This window comes from Ceratotherium simum, chromosome 23 (genome assembly GCF_057802395.1).
Source record: "Ceratotherium simum simum isolate JZ-2026a chromosome 23, ASM5780239v1, whole genome shotgun sequence".
Lineage (NCBI taxonomy): Eukaryota > Metazoa > Chordata > Mammalia > Perissodactyla > Rhinocerotidae > Ceratotherium > Ceratotherium simum.
In genome coordinates this window covers 21,537,685-21,558,884 of record NC_141922.1, presented here as the reverse complement: position 1 = coordinate 21,558,884, position 21,200 = coordinate 21,537,685, and the positions used below count along the sequence as shown (strand labels likewise).

At 37.0% G+C, this 21,200-nt stretch overlaps 1 protein-coding gene across 10 annotated transcripts in view; it reads right to left on the bottom strand.

Moving 5' to 3' along the window:
• The window catches only part of TAF2 (TATA-box binding protein associated factor 2), a 94,723-nt gene that overhangs the window by 2,663 nt on the left and 70,860 nt on the right, over window positions 1-21,200 (bottom strand). For 3 of the 10 annotated variants that reach the window (XM_014787992.2, XM_087447506.1, XM_087447511.1), the window contains 4 exons: window positions 20,041-20,196; window positions 19,436-19,541; window positions 16,690-16,812; window positions 6,145-7,664 (listed from right to left, as the gene is read on the bottom strand). In XM_014787992.2, coding sequence (XP_014643478.1) covers window positions 7,372-7,664; window positions 16,690-16,812; window positions 19,436-19,541; window positions 20,041-20,196 — 678 coding nt within the window. In that variant the 3' untranslated portion in view covers window positions 6,145-7,371. Of the gene's footprint in view, window positions 1-6,144; window positions 7,665-12,959; window positions 13,211-16,689; window positions 16,813-19,435; window positions 19,542-20,040; window positions 20,197-21,200 lie in introns of those variants that run through there. The other 7 variants (XM_087447507.1, XM_087447505.1, XM_087447510.1 and 4 more) reach the window with 5 other exon arrangements.

Here is a 21,200-nt window from a genome sequence, read left to right as displayed (position 1 = left end):
TGTATGCAACTCTCCTTTGTACAAACCCTATCACATCAGCCTATACACTGGCATGTAAACTTGTAACTATCACACAATCAAAATAAGAATGTCATTTAAGTGAATGCATATCAGTGTTACTCTAATCAACGTTCCAGACAAATACCATTGTAGTAAAAGCACTGAAGGACACAATAGCACCTAATAAACTATGTGAGCGCTATATGAGCTATACGTACAGTGAGAAAGGAGTGAGTGGAAGGATTGCTTCCAGCTGGTGTGATCTTTAAGGACAGGGATTGTCTTTTTGACCATATTATCATAGTCCTAGAACATGGAAAAATAGTGGGCATTCAAAAATATTGTATGCATGAGTGGAAGGAAGGAAGGGAGAGAGGGAGGAGGAGAGGGAGATCGGTTGATTAGAACCTGAAAAGCCCACGTGTCAAAGGAAATATTTTAGTGGAGTCTCAAGGCGAGGTACAACTTCCTTAGGCAGGAAAGTATTCTAGGCAGAGACTGCGCTCCTGCTCATTTATGGCCATGTAGGCTGCGCATTGCACTACTCTAGAGACAGCTGCTCACGTGGATTCCAGCAGCCCTGAGGAGGAGAAAGACCAGAAAGGTTACCGCACAGTGCTGGGTGTCTTCTAAATATATTTACAGTTCAGCAATTATGATTAATTTGGCTGACTAAATTCTTCTTCAGGAAGATAATTTGGGTTGAGGCAGTGGTAGAAATAGGAGGCAGTTCTAGAAACAACAGATCCGGGTTAAAATCTCGATGCTTACACTTAGCCGTATAAACTAAATGTAAGCTCGTTGAGGGTAAATATTGTGTCTATCTTGTTTATGAATTTATTTCAGGGCCTAGCACATAGAATGTACTTAATAAATATTGGATGATAAATTTTAATCACATATTATGCACTTAATGGTTTCCTCATCTGTAAAATGAGGATAGTGACACTCGTTTCACATGGTACAATGAGTATGAAACAAGAAAATATACATAAAGTAAGTGGCACAGGGCCAGGCTCATGGTAGATGCTTAATGAGTAGGAGCTATTTTTAGAAACAATAAGCCTTTCTTTTGTTTTTTGGAGTGGGGATTTTTATCCAATTTTTTTTTTTTTTTAAAGATTTTATTTATTTATTTTTTCCCTCCAAAGCCCCAGTAGATAGTTGTATGTCATAGCTGCACATCCTTCCAGTTGCTGTATGTGGGACGCGGCCTCAGCATGGCCGGAGAAGCAGTGCGTCGGTGCGTGCCCAGGATCCGAACCCGGGCCACCAGCAGCGGAGCGCACGCACTTAACCGCTAAGCCACGGGGCCGGCCCTATCCAATTTTAATTAGAGATTTTTAGTAATCTTCTCTCTCATAAGCAGAGAGACAGTAATGAGAATCTAGAGAGAGTACTGTTAGCCTGATAGTTCTCAACCTGAGCAGTACCCAATCCTAGGCAGCATTTGAAAATAGGGAACAAACTTAAGATTGTTCCATTGACTGGGCCTGTTTAGTGGGCCAGAACGAGAGCATTAAGTGTCCAGTAATGTGTAGGACAGGCCTACACAAATACCTCAACTCCCCAGTTGTGCTCCCATTCAGAAGCACAGCATAGTCTTAAGTGATAATGAAGTCATCTAGCTTCCTGCCATCATTCACTTTAAAACAATGTATATACAACTCTTTGAAAAGTATTTGCAAATGAAATTACATCTATCCTGATTTTGTTATCTCATGCAAGTGTGAAAAACAAAGAAATATCAGGCCCTATTACATTATAAAATTAATTCAATTAAAATGTCATAATTTTTTGTTATGATTGCATGGAGAGAAAAAAGTTCCAGTGAAATAGTAAATCAGACAGACAATGTGGCACTAAAAGCAGGAAATGTGTTTGCAAGAAATGTTAAGAAGAAAGGACTTTTACCTTGTCAAAGATTCAACCAAGATTCTTCCTAAGAGAATCAAGGAAAGCAACTTTGAAGAACGCTTATTTTCATCCTTTCCTTTATTGCCTCCTTCTGGCCCTGTATCCCACATAGTAAACATCTGGGTCCTGTTAAGATTTCAGTTCCCCTGCCGAGCAACAGTCCTGCTGGTCTTGAGCCCTAAGGTTCACTTATTCCTTTGCAAAGAGGAAGACAGAGGAACAAGGACAAAAAAGATGACGGATAAACAGTCAAAAGTGTAAGGTCAAAGATCTAGAATAAGGACCTTCCAAGCAGGGTGCTGTGTACTCCAAGGAGCATGCAAGACATATAAGGAGACTATATTAGAACTTCCTATCTCCACATACATTGGCATCGAGATTCTCTCTTGAATCCTTGTCAGACAATGAGGTGTTTCACAGCATCGAGGGCTTGGAGACAGTGGTATCCTATATTTTGACATATTTCAGTTTACATTCATCCATGGAATTATGGGTTATATTATCTGGTTTTAACTAAACCAAACACCACAAAGTAGACAACTGTCTGTCAAAGATTCCTATGAAAGTCACTGGATTGAAGACTCCAATCATACAAGCACAAGCAAACAACTGAAAAAGAGCTAAATCAATGCTTGTTTCATAGCATGAGCTCTTCCAAAGCCACACTACAAGATAAAAATATAATGACCCAATTGTCTAAGTCAGTGCTGTCCAATAGAACTTACTGTGATGACGCAAATGTTCCAGATTGGCGCTGTCCAACATGGTAGTCACTAGCCACATACAGTTATTGAACACATGAAATGCAGCTAGTGCAACTGAGGAATTGCATTTTTATTTTTTAAATATACTTTAAACTTAAATAGCCACTGTGCCTAGTGGCTACTACATTGGAGAGTGCAAATCTAAGAGATAACAAATAGAGCCAAGCCATTAGGTTTGAATCCAAACGCTATCACTCACAACCTGGGTGACTTTTGGCTTAACTTTTCCGTGCCTCAATTCCTTCATCATAATCATAATGCCTGTATCATACAGTTGTTGTTGGGATTAAATTTGTATTGTTAGTGCCATCTAGCTGATTTCAACTCCTAGCGACGCTGTGTACAGCAGAGTGGGAGCCTGCCTGGTCTTTTTATACCATCCTTTTATCTTCTGGTGCTGTATCAATGCTCTGCTACCATTCCTAGGGTTTTCATTTTACTGATCTTCTGGGATCACCATCGTATACGTGGTCTGTTGTTGACCAAAAAGTCATTGTGTAGCACATGACTGTATTACGGTAATGTAAGATGTTAACAATAGGGAAAACTGGGTGAAGGATATATGGCAATACTTGTTGAGCAAAATTTACTAATAGAATTGTAATCCTTCTAAGCTATGAGTATGTTTTGAGTATTTCTAAAACCCAAACTATTTACTTCTTGAAGAGATATAAAAATATATTTTCCTCACTTTATGATTTTAGAAGAAAACGTATGCACTTAATGGAGTATTTGGAGAGAGGTCAAAGGGAGCAATGATAAAGACCCAAAGGTTGAAAACTGTAAAACTTATGGGGAGAAATGTAAACGAATTTCTTCTAAAGAAAAGAAGAAAAGGCTGAGGGGCTAGGCTTAAAAATTTTTATTTTTCTAAGTCTTCAATTAGATGCTGTAAGAAAATGAGGATTTTATGACTGGATACAATTGAGAAACTGCATACTCCCTCTTAGAGTTTCACTGTGACCATCAGTATCACAAGTTCCAAATAAGTCCAGCAGTGAAGAAACCTATTTAACACAATCCTGTCCCAAACTTTCTGACTGTGGAAATTTTTCCTGTTACACCTGTGAAAAATCTAAGGAGCACTTGTTGTAATTTTGGAAAATTCTATTCCATATGCATGATTATCAGTGTTACTCTGGTATTTATACTATTTGGACTATTTTATCAATCTTCTTCCACCCGTGCAGTATTGGTTCTCAGGCCTTCAGACCCAGGCCAGAATCTATACAGTGGGCTCTCTTGCTCTCAGGCCTTTGGACTACACCACTAGCTTTCTCGGGTCTCTAACTTGCAGACAGCAGATTGTAGAACTTCTCAGCCTCCATAATCAAATGAGTCAATACTTTATAACAAACCTATATATCTATATATAAATAGGTTCTGTTTCTCTGGACAACACTGATTAATGCAGTAGCTAAGCACAAAATTAGCATAAAGGAATAGACGACTTTACAATGAAGACACCATTTATGGATAGCAAACAAAAAAATAAACTACCTTGTAATGATGTTAAAAAGACATACTATATTAATAGATAGTAATATTGACATCTCTAATAGGAATAATCAACATCAAGATATCAGAATGTTAACTCTTGATTTAAGACAAAACCAATACCAACTACATAGATAATTTCAGGGGGAGGATAGAAAGGCTGATTCTAATATTTATACAGAAAAATTAACCCATAAAAAGGCAAAATTACAGGGATGGGAAACCAATCAGTGGAAGCCAGAGGTTGGGTGGGGGGAGAGTCGACTACAAAGGGACAGCATGAAGGAACTTTGGAGTGATGGAACTGTGGTGGTTGGATACACAAGTCCAAGCATCTGTCAAAACCCATAGAAGTGTACACCATAAGGAGTGAATTTTACTGTATATAAACTAACAAGTCAACCAGAAAAAGAAAATAGCCCACAAGAATAGCCAAAAAATTCTGAAAAATAAAAGTAATGAGGGGAGACTAGCTCTACTATATCAAAACATACCCTAGTGCTACAATAATTGGAACAGTGTGGTACTGGCAGATGAGTAAACAGATCCAGGACATCAGCTACAAAGATGAGAAATGCACCCAAATATATAAGGGAACTATCACTTGAAATCTAGAGAGAAAAGATGGAGTTTTAAATACGTGGTGTTGGGTAGTGTTCTGGAGGGGAAGAAAAAGTTGATCCCTACCTCCTACCTTCTATCAAAATAAATTCCAGGGCCGGCCCCGATGCTTAGCGGTTAAGTGCGCGCGCTCCGCTGCTGGCGGCCCGGGTTCAGATCCCGGGCGCGCACCGACGCACCGCTTGTCTGGCCATGCTGAGGCTGCGTCCCACATACAGCAACTAGAAGTCTGTGCAACTATGACATACAACTATCTACTGGGGCTTTGGGGGAAAAATAAAAATAAAAAAAATAATAAAAATAATAAATTCCAGATGGATTCTAGTTGGATAAAAGATATAAACCTGAAACATAAAACTTTAAAACCAATAGAAAAAATGGGAGAATTCTATAATCATGGAATAAGGAAGACCTTTGTTAGTATGACACAAAATGTGGTAGTCATAAAAGATAAACTATACAAAAATAAAAAATTTATGCAAGTATCATTTGTTAAAACAAAAAGTATATATTGTATTGGTATATCATGTATAGTCCAGCTCTGAGAAAGATACATGTAATACCAGCAACAGCGTATGTCTCTGGGGAAGGAAACTGGGGAGACTTAGGTAGCTACTGTCACTGTCTTCCTACAACACTAATAATTATTTTGAAATGTATCCTTACTATTTTTTTTTTTCTTGGTAAGGAAGATTGGCCCTGAGCTAACATCCATTGCCAATCCTCCTCTTTTTTTGCTTGAGGAAGATTGCTGCTGAGCTAACATCTATGCCAACCTTCCTCTATTTTCTATGTAGGACACTGCCACAGCATGGCTTGATGAGCGGTATGTAGGTCCGCGCCCACGATCCAAACTGGCGAACCCAGGCCCGGCAAAGTGGAGCACACGAACTTAACCACTACGCCACCGGACTGGCCCCTATCCTTACTATTTCCAAAGTTGGGAATTCTATATATGGTATCACTGAATACTGTAATATAAAATATGCCATTTTCCAAAAGTAATTTCAGTTTTTAAATTTCAACAACTGGAATCTTTAAATAACTGTCATTTAGGCCCTTCAACATCTAATCACAGTCCCTTTGCATTTACACTCCAGGCCAACTGCACTGCTTTACAATTCCTGAACATGCCCTTGCTTTCCTCTATCCTTTTGAAAATAATATTTCTTGTGCTGAGAGAACTTTACCCCATCTCTGCCTACTGAAATCATTCTCCCTAACAGGGCCAGCTCAAATCCCACCTATCCAAACAGCTCTCTATAAACCTTGTGGATAAGTATATTACATAAACACACAGAGAGAAAGGTAATGAAAGATTTAAAAAGATACAAAGGCAGAATGATCAATTTAAAAAGTTATTTATTAAACAATTTAAATGCAACTCAAAATATATTTAAAAGTCCAACATTATCGAATCCTTTTGAAATATCTATTCTGGGAAGAAGTATTCTGTCAAACTTTCTAATGATAAGGGAAATGATAAAAACAGAAGAGGTATGAAAAACATTTTTAAACAAACAATAAAGCACACAGTAAATTTAGAAATAAAAATAAAAATACACAAACATACAAACTATCGAAGTATGAAGCCAAAACATTTCATATGTTTTTAAATGCTTCTGGTATACTCACGAGGGCTGAATTGTCTATGTCTAAGTTAAGACACAGTATTTAAAACCTTTTTAAGGTATCATACGTTGTGTTATATAGAAATATTTTAGAATATGTGTTGGGTGTGTACATTGTCCACATTTAGCAGACATATTATACATATGAACATATTCACTTATACTTAATTAAAAAAAGAACTTATAATTTAAACACCTTGATTTGGGAACAATTGTGGATTCAATAGCTCCATTAAATTCCAACATCATAACTGCCGAATGTGCTAACAAAAGTTATTCAATTTTCTTTTTAAAGAGCTGCTTCCGAAAATTTCAATATTTTAGGGCAAAGAAAATATCCTGCATTCTTGTTCATTAATTCTGATGCTTAGTTTCTACGGTTAACACAAAAAAAAACATGCAAGAGAGAAGATTCCTATAGAAAAGCCTTTTTTAGTAGTTTCAAATGGTGTTATACAATATTTCATTGGAAATAGTGGTTTCACCACATATTTGGCAGTAGCTTCTGTTTAAAACACAACTTTGCCCCACAACATCCATCAAAGGCTTTAAAACATAATTGACTTTTGGCATTTTGTGAATGGGAGCTGCCAGTGGATATGAGGGCATTTACGAAAAGAGGTTTAGTGTCTGTGAGTGTGTGTGTGTGTGTGTGTGTATGTGTTAAGGAGGAAATGGGATGAAATGATTTTGGGGGTGTGTTTGTGTGTTTCAAGGAGGAAATGGGATGAAATGGTTTATTCAGAACTATAAAACACATTTTCCTAATTAGATCTCAATCGCACAAATAATATAAACCAAATGTTTAGAACTTAAATGGATTCTGAATTTCTACGACAAGCAACTCTTTTTCCCCCTCTTTGTCATTCTTTACAGAGGACAAAGCTTTAATTATATATATTCTTCTGGACACTGAGGGGAAGGTCTCCTTTGTCCCCTTCTCAGTCTGAAAGAGAAGGAGAACGAATAGACCTGCCGCTGGCGGGGCTGGAGAAAGTGAAGGGCTCCCTGTCCTTTTCTTTACTATCATGCTTATGCTTGTGCTTATGCTTATGTTTGTGCTTCTTCTTCTTTTTCTTGTGCTCGTGGTGATGGTGGTGATGGTGGTCACTGTGTTTGGAGGACGCAGATTCCTTAGTAAACACTGAGAGTGGAGCTGCTGCAACTGGATGCATACTCATCTCCAAAGGTGACTGTTCTTTACCTTCAAGATTAAAAACACCCAAATGAATTCCTGTTGATAACAAGGAAAGTGAAATAAAAGAGGGAGCTGATGACAGTATAGAAAAGAAGGATTTCTAAGTGTTTATTATTTCCAGGTGAATAATTAAGAATGGGAGAAGTATCTAAACAAGACATCCAATTAGTTACACACAGATAAGTTTTCAGCATTGTGGCCAGGAAATTGAATATTTCAATTCCTTATAGTCTACAAAATTGTGACATATACCAGTGTGTTACCAAACCATCTTCTAAAAATTAATATTTTTATTTTTTATTATAATTTTATTTATTTATTTTTCCCCCAAAGCCCCAGTAGATAGTTGTATGTCATAGCTGCACATCCTTCTAGTTGCTGTATGTGGGACGCGGCCTCAGCATGGCCGGAGAAGCGGTGCGCCAGTGCACGCCCGGGATCCGAACCCAGGGCGCCAGCAGCGGGGCGCGCGCACTTAACCACTAAGCCACGGGGCCGGCCCGTTCTTTCCATTTCTAACATTCTATCAGTCTAGGAATTTATAATAGTAGTTCTCAAGACTCTAGTGTACAAGAATTTCTTGCTTCCCCCAGACCCTATAATCCTTGGGCCATACCCTGAGAAACAATTCTCTCTGTATTACTAGATTAATGGTGCTGCTCTACATGCAGCCAACAAGAAAAAAGCCTAAGAATCATCTCTGATCTCCTCTCTTCTATATCTAGTTGGCTACCAAATCTAGTTAATTCTCACTTAGAAGTATGTCTTAAATCTGCCTCCATATCCTGTCTGTTACTGTATTAATTCAGACCACCTCACATCATCTGGATTACAGTACTAGTCTCCTATTAACTGGTCTCTTTGCCTGAAGTGTCTTATACTTGAATCCATACTTAATGTAGGTGCACAGCAGTGGTTCTCAACCAGGGGTGATTTTGCCTCCCAAAGGTTATCTGGCAATGTCTAGAGACATTTTTGTTGTCACACCTGGGGTGGGGTGGGGTGGAGGGAAGAAGTGTGACTAGTATCCTGTGGGGAGAGGCTAGGGATGCTGTCAAACACCATATAACAGACAGGACAGCCCCGCTAAAAGCAAAGAATTCTCATGCTCAAAATGTCAACAGTATCCAGGCTGGGAGACCCTGCTGCTCAGTGATCTTCCAAAACCAAAACTGATCATACCTATCTGCTTAAAACTCAGTTGGTTCTACCGACAAAATAAAAGCCAAATTCCTTAGACTTTAGTACAGCAGTTTCTGAAAAATACATGTATTTTTAATCCAAACTAGCTAAAAAATCAGGCTTTTAACTAAATGAATTTCAATGTAGTAGTTTCTTTTCTTTTTTAAAAAGTAAATTCTCAGCACTAATTCTGATCCAAACCAGCCCCAAACCATGGTCTTTACCAAAACAGGCATCACGACAGAAGTTTTCTAAAAATCAGTTCCAGCACTAATTTTGTTGACAGTTCGCAATCTGCCCTGAGCGTCCCTTTCCAGCTTTATCTTTCAGCGCTCCTTTCTGTACACTCGAGGCTGGCCCCTGGTGAGTGTGTCTTTATTAACGCTATTTCCCATGCTCGGAATGCCCTTCCCCTATTTCTCATCTGATGCACACATTCATTTAACAAATATCAGGAACTACACGGGAACTGGAGAAAATAGTGATGAACTGGACAGTCTCAGTCGTCCTAGAGCTGACAAACTAATAAAGAAGGAAGAAACTGAATAAGTACACCAAGTAATAAAAAGACAAAACAGAGGGTGAAACCAAAGCACAACAGGAGACTTCAATTAGTTGAGTGGGGATCAGAGGCAAACTTCTCCAAGGAAGTACTGTTTCAACTCTAAACTAAAGGAGGGGAACTGGGCCGGCCCTGTGCCTTAGCGGTTAAGTGCGCGCGCTCCGCTGCTGGTGGCCCGGGTTCGGATCCCGGGCGCACACCGACGCACCGCTTCTCCGGCCATGCTGAGGCCGCGTCCCACATACAGCAACTAGAAGGATGTGCAACTACGACATACAACTATCTACTGGGACTTTGGGGGAAAAATAAATAAATAAAAATTTAAAAATAAATAAATAAATAAAGGAGGGGAAAGGGAAAGAAAAAACACTTTAGGGTCTTTAATAATTTAAAACTCAGCTCACGTGTCATTTCTTTGGGAAGTTTCTCCCAAACTGCCCCAAAGAATTAGTGCTTTCATGGTCCCACAACATAATACAGATGAGGAAATTAAGGCACAGAGAAATTAAGTGTCTTACCCAAGGTGGTACTGGCCGATTGGAGCTATAAAACCAAAAAGCCTGACTCCAGAGTCTGTGCTCCTAACCACTCTGCCCATCTGCAGAGCATGGTGCATACTGTAGCACTTCTGTTAATCTTTGGGTCTTTTTCATTAGACTCACAGCTTATTTTTTTTTTTTTCTCGGTGAGGAAGATTTGCCCTGACCTAACATCTGTGCCAATCTTCCCTTATTTTGTATGTGGGATTCCTCCACAGCATGGCTGATAAGTGCAGTAGGTCCGCACCCAGGATCTCAACCCACAAACCCTGGGCCACTGAAGCAGAGCACGTGGAGCTTTAAGCACTCGACCATAGGGCCGGCCCCTGGACTCACAGCTACTTGATTTGTAGTATCAGTCAAATATGCCACTATACGATTTTAATTTAGATTTTAAATGAATTAAACATGAATATGTTCCTGATTTTATAAATATGGGAAAATAGGTCCATGCCTAACAGAATACACAGCCTAGTGATGAGAAGTAATAAAAGAATTTAAAGCCTCACGAACAAATTCCTTTAACTCCTATCTCATTGTTTAGTCAGTCTACATCAACAGACTGCAGCATTCCAATAGGCTGTCTGCACTACTGGGAGTCTAAGGTCCTTCTCTGCACTGAGAGAAGTTTCATCATCTAATCCTAAGCACCTGCCAAGCTACTTGGATTGCAGAAAAGCCAATAATTATATTGGAAACTGTACTTCCCAGGAGAGGCAACTGCCAAATGGACAACTGAGAGTACTTGGGTGTACTCTCTTCCAAAGAATACTTATAACCACTTCAAAAGTAAATCCAATCCCTTTCCTAGTGGTCTTATATTTTTCATTAAAAAATACTGATTATAAATCTTACATTTCTCTTGATTTGTATGAAGTCTAAGAAGACAATGGATTAGCTAGATCTAAGAATAAAGGTGTTAGGAACCAGGGCTCCTAGGACAAACGGCTGATTCCAGTTCTGGGTAGAAAATTTACAAGATGAGCCTGAAAAATCTGGTATAACAGCAAGGAAGATAAAGTTTTCTCAACAGACTCAACAGTCAACTTAAGAGGTTCTCACTGTCCAAAGATGGAACAATTTGAATACTGATAAAGATAACTGTAACGGACTGGAACTGATCACCATTGGAGGATGTTAGTTAGCCAACTCATTATTTTGCAAACTGTTAAATAAAGAGAATCAAGCCTTTATCTTTCTTTTCCTTTATGATCTATACCACTGGGTAATAGCAGATGAGGGGGAATTTAGCTTTATAGAAATAATCCAGCTTATAAATAAAAATGGAAAGATGAATTAGAATATTACCATCTTGCAACCTTTAATGAATTAATGGATCTAGGCCTTGAACATCTTAGTGGCTAACCTCATAAAAGAGTCAAGCAGACATTGTATGCATCCAGATGGAAGAACACACCACTGTCTATAAATCTGAATCCAATTAAGCTTGTAGATACAACTACAAATTTCCAGGAAATGCAGAGGACTTTAACATGTTAATTACACCACAGGTATACAATTAGCAAAAAACAGACTTGAAAACTACAGATCAAAACCCTGGTTTCTGTAACAAATACATTGTAAATGGGAAAAAAAAGATGGACTGGAAATTTTAAATTTAAAAAGATGTAAAGGATATATTAGCCAATTGCAATGTGTAGACCTTATGCAGACACTGATTCAAACAAATAAATTGTTAAAAATAAAAATAACGGCACAAATGAGTGAACTGAAATTTAAACAGTGACTGGATATTTAATGATAAGAAAAAACTTAATTTTTTAAAATACAAGAATATTACTGTGGTTATGAATTTTTAAAGTCTGTATCTTCTATAGATACGTAGTAAATTATTTATGAATAAAATGATGATACATGGGATTTGTTTCAAAATAATTCAGAAGAGTGGAAATGTGTAAAGGTGCAGATTCAGCAAGACTGACCATAAGCTGAGTAACAGATACATGGAGGTTCGTTACACTAGCCTAACTACCTCCCAGTTTTATAATAAAGTATTTTTCGAAAAGGAGAAGTTAAGGCAATTTGGCACTATTCATGAAAATGTTAAATGCCCATATTCTTTGATTTAGAAAGTTCATTTCTAGAAATTTATCCAACAAATGTGCTCACACATATGTGCAAAGACATATGTACAAAAATATTCATCAGAATAGTATTTGTAACAACAGCACATCTGATAAAACCTAATTTTACTCTATCAACACCAACAACCTTCAGCTCTTAAGTTTTCTTAGACAATATATATTTTTTGTTTGCTTAATCTCTATCTTTCCTGAATAATTTTTACTAGGTCTAATCCAAGGTGATAAGAAAGTACAATTTCCTTCCCAGGTGGAATTGTATTAAGAGTCAGATTTGGGACACATATGAGTTTACTTTCACACTAGCATAATAAAATCATCTACAGACTCTCTACTGAGAAAAATGCACATATTACTATCTCCCTGACACATTTACACATATAATTTCACAAACTATGTCAGGGGTTTACAAGATGCCTGGGAACTTGAGGCCCAGCCAAGGTTAGGCACCACTCAGTTTTAAGCTAATGAAAGTCCCTTTAGTGACCTAAAATATATGTCTTTATCATAGATAGGAGATATATCAGGAAAAAAAGATATATATAATCCACAATATTATAATTTTCCTATTTCATGTGACATAGAAAGAATAAAACAATGTGCAGTTTTGTTGTTCCACCCAATACAAAATCTTTCCTAGAGACCTAATGATATGCACTATGCATAAGGATTACTTGCAGCCAACTTAATAAACGCAAAACAAACAGAAAGAGGTACTTAATATAAGCCTAATGTGGAATCTTTTCAGCCCATCTGATAAAAGTGCTGATAACAGTGAATAACCTGCTAGTTCTATTAAATTCATTCACATTAGGTCTATGTTTAAATTTAACACAAAATCTGCAGTTTCTACTAGGAAAAGTGTGAAGTCTGTTCTTTGGATTCTTCTGAGCACTGTTAAAAATAAAATGTTGAATTATATCATTATAATTTGAGGAAAAAAAATCTAAGTCTGTTTTTCATATTAGAGTTTCAAAAGAAAGAATTCTAGGGCTCTCAAGTTCGTTTTTTTTTTTTAAAGGATTTCACGCACCCGAAGAGGGCTTTGCTGACTTACGCAAGGAGGCGTTACGTAACACGGCAGCCCTAGCAGGCAACTGCAGGAACTCTCCTTCTTTTCTTCCCCACAGAAACCACTAGGGATTTCCCTCTGCTCCTGTTTCTGTCACTCGTCCTCTCCACTTATCACTGAAAACCCTGCAGCAATATGGGAGACAGACCAGCTACCTCAGCCTTTGCAGCGGTGGAGAGGGAGCTGCAGCAGTGGGAGAGGAGAGGACGTGGTGTGCTCAATCCATCACCACGGGAACCATACAGCCCTTTCTCCATATTCCTTCCCTTACCTCAGGAGAGGGAAAAGAAATAGTAAAGTAATGAAGGAAAATACCCCTGCCACTTCTTCCTTACCCCAAATGGCTTAACTACCATACATATATCATCCCTACCCTAAAATATTCTCATTATCATATGCAAGGAAAAAAAAATTGGGGGCAAAAAGGTTAAAAAGTAAACCATGACCTGTCCTCTACTTAACAGTTTCCATCCCTTCTTTATTTTACCTAAACCCCCACTACTTTTCCATCCCTCCCAGATGAGTCTGCAACACATTCCAGTTCTCAATTATCATCTGGCTTGCTGGCTCTATGGGAGCCATCTCAGACTTCATCTCAGCTCATGAATAAAGGAAGCAGGAGTCCCAAACTCACAAGCCTTGGACCTAAGAATATAGCATAAATAAGTAAGCAACTAGGTGCAACACAAAAGAAATCAACGAAGGGGCCAGCCCGGTGGCGTAGCGGTTAAGTTCACGCATTCCGCTCCGGTGGCCCAGAGTTTGCCAGTTCAGATCCTGGGACCGGACCTACTCACCACTCATTAAGCCACGTGGAGGCGGCATCCCATATAGAAGAGCTATAACTCTACAACTATGATACACAACTATGTGCTGGGGCTTTGGAGAGAAAAAAGAAAAAAGAGGAAGACTGGCAACAGATGTTAGTGTGGGGCCAATCTTCCTCAAAAACAAACAAACAGAAAAAGAAATCAATGAAATGGAAAGCACATCCCTGTCTAAGCGGGCCTCTCAGTTAACTCCTTTACAGTAGGAGTTGAAAATCCAGATTTTATGTGTAACCTCTTCATTTTTAGTCAACTACTTTGAAAATGTTTGTAAACCTTCTATAGAGCAAATAAAATGTCCCTCAGTTGGATGACCTGAGTAAGGCCCAAAAAACCCATCTGAAAACTTTAATCTAGAATCCCTGGAGACTTAAGAGAGGTCACAGCTTCCTTTACCACTGTTCTATGCCTCCTCTCCTGAACCCCCAACTCTCAATCCCAGGCCAAGACAGCTACCACAGTAGAAGACTCCCAACTTCTGCTGGGAGGCAGGAAAAGAGGAAGTTCCTGTTTTACTGCCAACTTTACTTGGGTTAGGTTAAAGTTGTACTTCTGACATTCCAAAAGATGGAGCTCTAAGTGCCTCTTCTCTCAGAAGCAGGAAAACTGCCTTTAGATTCCAAAATAAATACATGTATAAATAAACTTCTGGAAGACTACCATTTGAAAAATGAAGGTTTTCTACATTTTAAAATCACTGTTGAATTTTAAGACTTGCTCCATAGTCATAGGGTACTGGATAGCATAAATACATTGAAAGGAAATTTCAATTTCAAACAAATTGAAAGGCACATTAAAGAATATATTCAAAATTAAGTTTTACAGATCAGTCCATATAATATGCTGGTATACTACCAGCTGGTTTTCCATCATGACACAAAAGGGTCCTATACCGGTAACAACCAAAGCTAAAATTTTAATGCTTTTCTAATTCCCCACCGGAGCCCTACATCTCCTCCCCAGTCTTCCCATATGACACCATGAGAACTATAAGACTGTAGAGAGAGATTCCAAAAAAAGTACGAATGCATGCTTTAAAGCAATGTGAAACAAACACACTGTTGGGCACAAAAAGGTGTTAAGATTTGTTTTACATAGGTTAGTGTGCCACATCACTAAGAAAAACCAAACAAACGTATTCAGATACTTTTCTGGAACAGGTATTTATTTGACTGTTGGAATTCAGATAAAAATTTTCTTTTAAGGCACGGAAGGTGAGCAGAAGCATCACTCTCAAACTATATCAAGAGGTGTGAAACACTCTAAGCTTTGTAATGTTAAAAAATGTAGAAAAATTTTAACGCCTGGTAAAATTTTAATAAGTGTAATAATAATAAAGCAAAATTACACCATAACCAAAACCAACAGAATACAAAACTGGCAAGGGCCAAGAAATGTCAAAATTCACTTATCAAAGTAAGTGCTAAAGTCTCTAGCTTATTTTCCTCTGAAATATGTTTTGAGTGAATCTATTATAATAAAAGTATAGAGCACACAAAGAGATATAAGTAACCAACAGTCTGAGGTCTCAAGTCTGGGGTCTCAGTACCAAAAGATTTTGAGGTATTGCTTTTGTTTGAAGTCTCCTATTAATCACAGTTGATCCCTAAGCTCTTCAAATCAATAAACAGTTACTCTTTTGTTTATATCATAAAAACACGGTTTATATAAGCAAAATCCATCAGTTGGAATTTTAAAGCCTGACTAATGACTTTTGGAAAAACTATTGTTTAAAATGATTTTGCTTATGTATCTTGTTTTTCACTCCCTGTTCCTCCAAAACTTGAAGACTGGATCTTTGCTCATCAGCATCGAATGTTTACTCTTTATTTGGATTATAATCTTCTCTTTGTAAGCAATAAAAGAACAAAGTAAGCAGAAGACAATGCAAAATAGTAGAAGAGGTAACAAACACATCTGAACTGAATTAACTTTCATAAACTTAAGCCCAATTAGTATGAAATAATTTAAAATATAGAACATGTTAGTTTTCTAGGTATAGCATCAAGTCTTCATGACTGACCAGGAAGGATCAATTTTAAAACTTTCAGGGAGAGGAGAGGAGAAATAAGTGGTTGATTTTTGTATTTTATAAAAGTATAAAGGCACAGTTTTTTGTGTTTTTTTTTGAGGAAGATTCACCCCAAGCTAACATCCGCTGCCAATCTTCCTCTTTTTGCTTGAGGAAGGGTCGCCCTGAGCTAACATCTGTTGCCAATCTTCCTCTCTTTGCTTGAGGAAGATTCGCCCTAATATAACACCTCTGGCAGTCTTCCTGTATTTTGTATGTGGGTTGCCGCCACAGCATGGCTGACGAGTGGTATAAGTCTACACCCAGGATCTGAATCCATGAACCTGGGCCACCGAAGCGGAGTGCGCTGAACTTAACCACTACGCCACGGGGCTGGCCAGAGTATAAAGGCACAGATTTGATGGTTTCTACTAAAGTTGGCCTTTTTCATATTATAATATTCTTAGAAAAAGCACTGCAAGGAAAGAGCAAAATGTTAATATAATGGGTATCTTTAAACGGGATAATGAGATTTTTTTTCTTCCTTCCTTTCTACTTTTCTATTTCCAAGTTTTATATATTAGAACTACATTACTTTTGAAATACTAAAAAGTCTAGTTTAAAAAAGTCTTTATGTTAAATAATATAAAGTCAATGTGTTGCAAGAAAAGCAATTCCTCAGAACTATATTTTTAATGTATTCTTTTTAAGTTGATGAACTTTATAAAATTTATAGATCTGTTCTTGAGCAAAATAATAATTTTACCTGTTCCTTTCCGTGCAAGTTCCATACTCCACTGGGGTTTTGTGGCAGGTGTGCCATCACAGCCTGATGAGTGCTGGGGTATTAAAGCAGATCGGGAGTTAGCTGGCCGATATTTAGAGAGCCCTAAAATGCCAAAAAAAGAGGAAAAAGAGGGATTTAGTTCTTTGTTTCTCCCAAAAAAGAAAAAAGCCTGACAGGTTTTTATAAGTTAACCTTAAAACCAGAAGCAGTTTAATAGTAAAATTCTAATAATGAAAAGAATACTAAAAACTACTGAAGATTTCATTTGATTTAATCCTTTATCATGGTTCCTATATGCTTAAGCCTGAGAACAATACACATTCAAGAAAGACAGTGAGTTTGGCCTGCTGAACATATAAATTGGATTGTACACTCTGGGGCAGAAACCATTTCATACTTTTAATAATTTATGTGGAACTCTGCATATAGTAAAGTCTGCTGGCTCTCTCCAAAATCTGCTATTAAGTTCTATTATAATGTTTACTCAACAAATAGATCAAAATAATTTAGATATTTAAAACAGGAAATGTTTTAATTGTATAATGTGAACAGCATTGTAGTAGGTATCAGGAGATCCAGGTTCTGATTCCAGATTATCAACAAATTAGATATATAATCCGGGCAAGACATTTATCTCTTTGTGTCTCAATTCCTTCATTTGTCATATGGAAAAGTCCTAAGATTTGGGTCTAGCCCTGAGTTGGCTCTTACTTGGGTGTGTCATCTAGAGAGAGTCATTTAATAAAAACAAATAACTTCTGCTTAAGTTTACTTATCGGTAAAATGGATAGAATAAATAATTGTTAAGGTCTCTTCCAACTATAAAAGCCAAAGAATTCATGACTTATCAGCCTTCAAGTATATCTTAGGTTCATACTGTATTTGAAGCTGGTTCTCAAATTCTACTAGCTCATCCTAGATTACTAACCAGTGAAAAATAATTTAGGTCTCATAACCAACATAAACAAAAAGCCAAAGCAACAGCAAGGAGACTAAGGTGGGGAAGGAGGACTTGGCACAAATGTAACATATTAAAAAAAAAAGAAAAACCTCATTCAAATGTAAAGATCATAGACATAGATAACCAGCATGGGGTATGAATAGAATTTTGAAATAAAAAGAAACAAAAACAGTACCCAGAAAAAAAAATTTATATTCATAATAAAAGAAATGCATTATAAAGTAAATGTGAATTATCATTTTGTAGTTAATTAAGTATCTTTTATTACATTGATGACCATAAAACAATACCATGACATACAAAAAATGATGATTAAAAAAATGATGATAAATGATAAATGAAAATTAATGAATCACACCATATGTTTCAATATGGATGATATTTTAGAAGTAGACTGTTGAGTGAAAAAAGCAAGTCATAGTGAGTATCATGTCATTTTCATAAAATTCAAAAACCAAGTACAAGTAAACATGTAGATCATGTATCTATGTGGTACACTATAAAGAAAAGCAAGAGAATGATTAAGGAAAAGAAAATTCAAGACAGTATTTACTTGTAGTGCAAAGGCAGGTGAACAGAATCAGGAGAGAAGCACAGAGGGAATGGCTGTGGCCTGGAGTGTAATATATAAGTTAAGGTGGGTGGCAGGTTCACAGATATTTGTTTTAATACTATATTTCACAATTTACATGCAAGTTACACCAAAGCTTTATTCCTGAAAATTTAAAAATGCTGAAAACATAAGCTAGGTGTAATCTTTTCAAAAAGCATTATAGCAGTATGCACCAAGAGCTATGAAAATCTTCTGAAGATAAGTATCTCATAATATAGTTAAAATTAATCTTTTCACCAACAACATATTTTTGAAAATTTATCTTAAGAACATAATTTGACAAAAAAGAAACAAAAGCTTTTGTAGGAAGATATTCAGTGCAGAATTTCCTGTAACAAATAAAAATCAGGAACAACTTAAATGCCTACCAACAGGGAAATAGGGTAAATTATAGTATATCAACTCAACACTGTCTCAGGCAATATTTTCAAAAGAAAAGATTATGATGTTTGAGACATGCATGCAAAGATCTGTGATATAACATTACATGGAATAGGCAGGCAAAAAGAGAAAGTAGTTGTGTTATGGGCAGCATTAACTTTATAGTCAAAAAATTTTTTAAATAATTATGTTTACATTATTTAAAAGAAACCAGATCTAGTATTTTATTTTGAGGTTAAGCCTACTACAAAAGAAAGAAAGGAAACAAAAGAAAGAGATTAAAGATTTTATTTATTTATTTATTTTCCCCCCAAAGCCCCAGTAGATAGTTGTATGTCATAGCTGCACATCCTTCTAGTTGCTGTATGTGGGACGCGGCCTCAGCACAGCCGGAGAAGCGGTGCGTCGGTGAGCGCCCGGGATCCGAACCCAGGCTGCCAGCAGCGGAGCGCGCGCACTCAACCGCTAAGCCATGGGGCCGGCCCAAAAGAAAGAGATTAAAGCCATTGGAAGAAATCTGATGAATGGAATTTTTAAAAAACAAATCCAGAAATAAGCCAAATATTTAAAAAGGACCCAAATAAAATAGAAACACTTTTCTTCTTTTTATTTATTCCTTTGTTGATGTGTGTTATAATCTGATATAATCTAATATTTTATACTGGCTACTTTTAAACTTCATAGTTGTTCACTTGAAATTAACACCTTAGAATAGTGATATCATGTGAACTTTCTCCATCACCCCAGTGACTGCAGTACACTAATCTTACCTGGAGTGGAAGGCCTTTCAAGCATGTTCAAATGATGGGAAATGAATGCCTGGCTATCGTGAACAGTATCCATATCAATCTCCTCCTCATCTTGAGAATTTGAAAACTACAACATACACACACACACACACAAAACAAAGCAGAAAAAGAGCCATTACATCACTTTACGTTTGAATCTTAGCTCTCAGGAAAGGTAGCAGAGAGGCCACAGGATACCCCCAAAAATCTTAAAAAGGAAAAGCAGTCTCTTTTTCTCAAAAAGTATTAAGAGAAAGAAAAGATTATGTGGTGCAGCCTCCAAAAGAAACTGACTGGAAATTATCAGAAATGTAATAACAACTAAAATCTATCCCTATGTTGTGGGAAGAAGTAGTGAGCTGTTGTAGATCGTGCACACATAGTTCCTCCCCCAAACAGAGAAGAAGTATGTGATAACAGAAGTTAAACAATCAGTTGGAATGTCTTAGAGGGACATTTGGGTTCTTTTATAATTCAGTCTGTCCCATCTGTTCCTGCTAAGGAAAAACCACTGCAAGTATTCAAAAAGATTTACAAGAAGGTGAATACCCTACACTGTTAATACAGGTTTAACCTGTATTTCTTACTCTGATTTTGAGTTTCACTTTACTGCTATCCTCATTCTTCTCCAGTATTTGACCAGGTTCTAGTGGGGACCCCAGTGGTGTATCAGCCTTCCTCTTCACTCCCTGCTGATGAGCTGATATATTACATGATGCTTCCTTGGCAAGGTGATCATCTTCCTGCAGCAATATTCAAGATCAAAATTAGATTTCTGAAGACAAGTAGCTCATATTATAGCTGAAAACTAATAGCTATAGCAACCATGCAGATTAGAGCATGCCCAGTGCCTAAAAGTTATCAGCAATGGGCTTAAAATAAATTTCACCTTTTCCTGTCTGCAGGTCTTTTTTTCGACAGAAGAGAGGTATTTAAGTGAACTTTTAGAGCTTTCCCAAAAGAATATACATTTTGGTGTCCTTTTCTCTCCTTATCCTGAAAACTTCAAGTACGAATGTGGACATATAAACATATGTGGGCAAGAATTACAAACGTATTCATTTCCACACGTTTATAAATATTCAGATCTGAAAGAGCTCTTTAACGAGACTCTTCTTTTCCTATGGAAGGATTTGTCTTACTTCTTCATAACCCTAACTCTAGGATCCATTTTAAATTTATAACAAATAAGTACAATTATATTTCACAAAATCTAGGTGAATAAGTAATTTAAAATGGCTATTACTAACATAGAGAGAATTTGAGTTTTAAAGTGTCAAAACACCATTAGGGAATTGCCAGGCAAGTAATCTGGTCTAAATATTGGTGAAAAATGAAGTTTAAGTATCAGACATTTTGCCATCAACAAGAAAATCACTTCGGGAAAACTTTCTTTAAATTACAGTAAAATGATTGATATGTATCCTAAAGGTCTTTCTACAAAAAGTCTAGTAATTTTACAATGCATAGCTAGAAACAAAAGCTTTTCTAAAGGCAAACACATACACATATATAAATATATAAATGTAATGCATAATCTCCTCCCAAATTAGCAGATTACTCATTTACCTGACCATTCATTGCTATTTGTTTGTTTATTTATTTATTTTTCAACAAGCATTTGCCAGGCACTTATCATATGTTTAGAACTGTGCTAGGTATTATATAGAGTAGTAAAAAAAAAAGTCAGGGCCCCTGTGTTCAAACAGCTTGCCATTACCATATATGGACAAGATAGGTTAATATG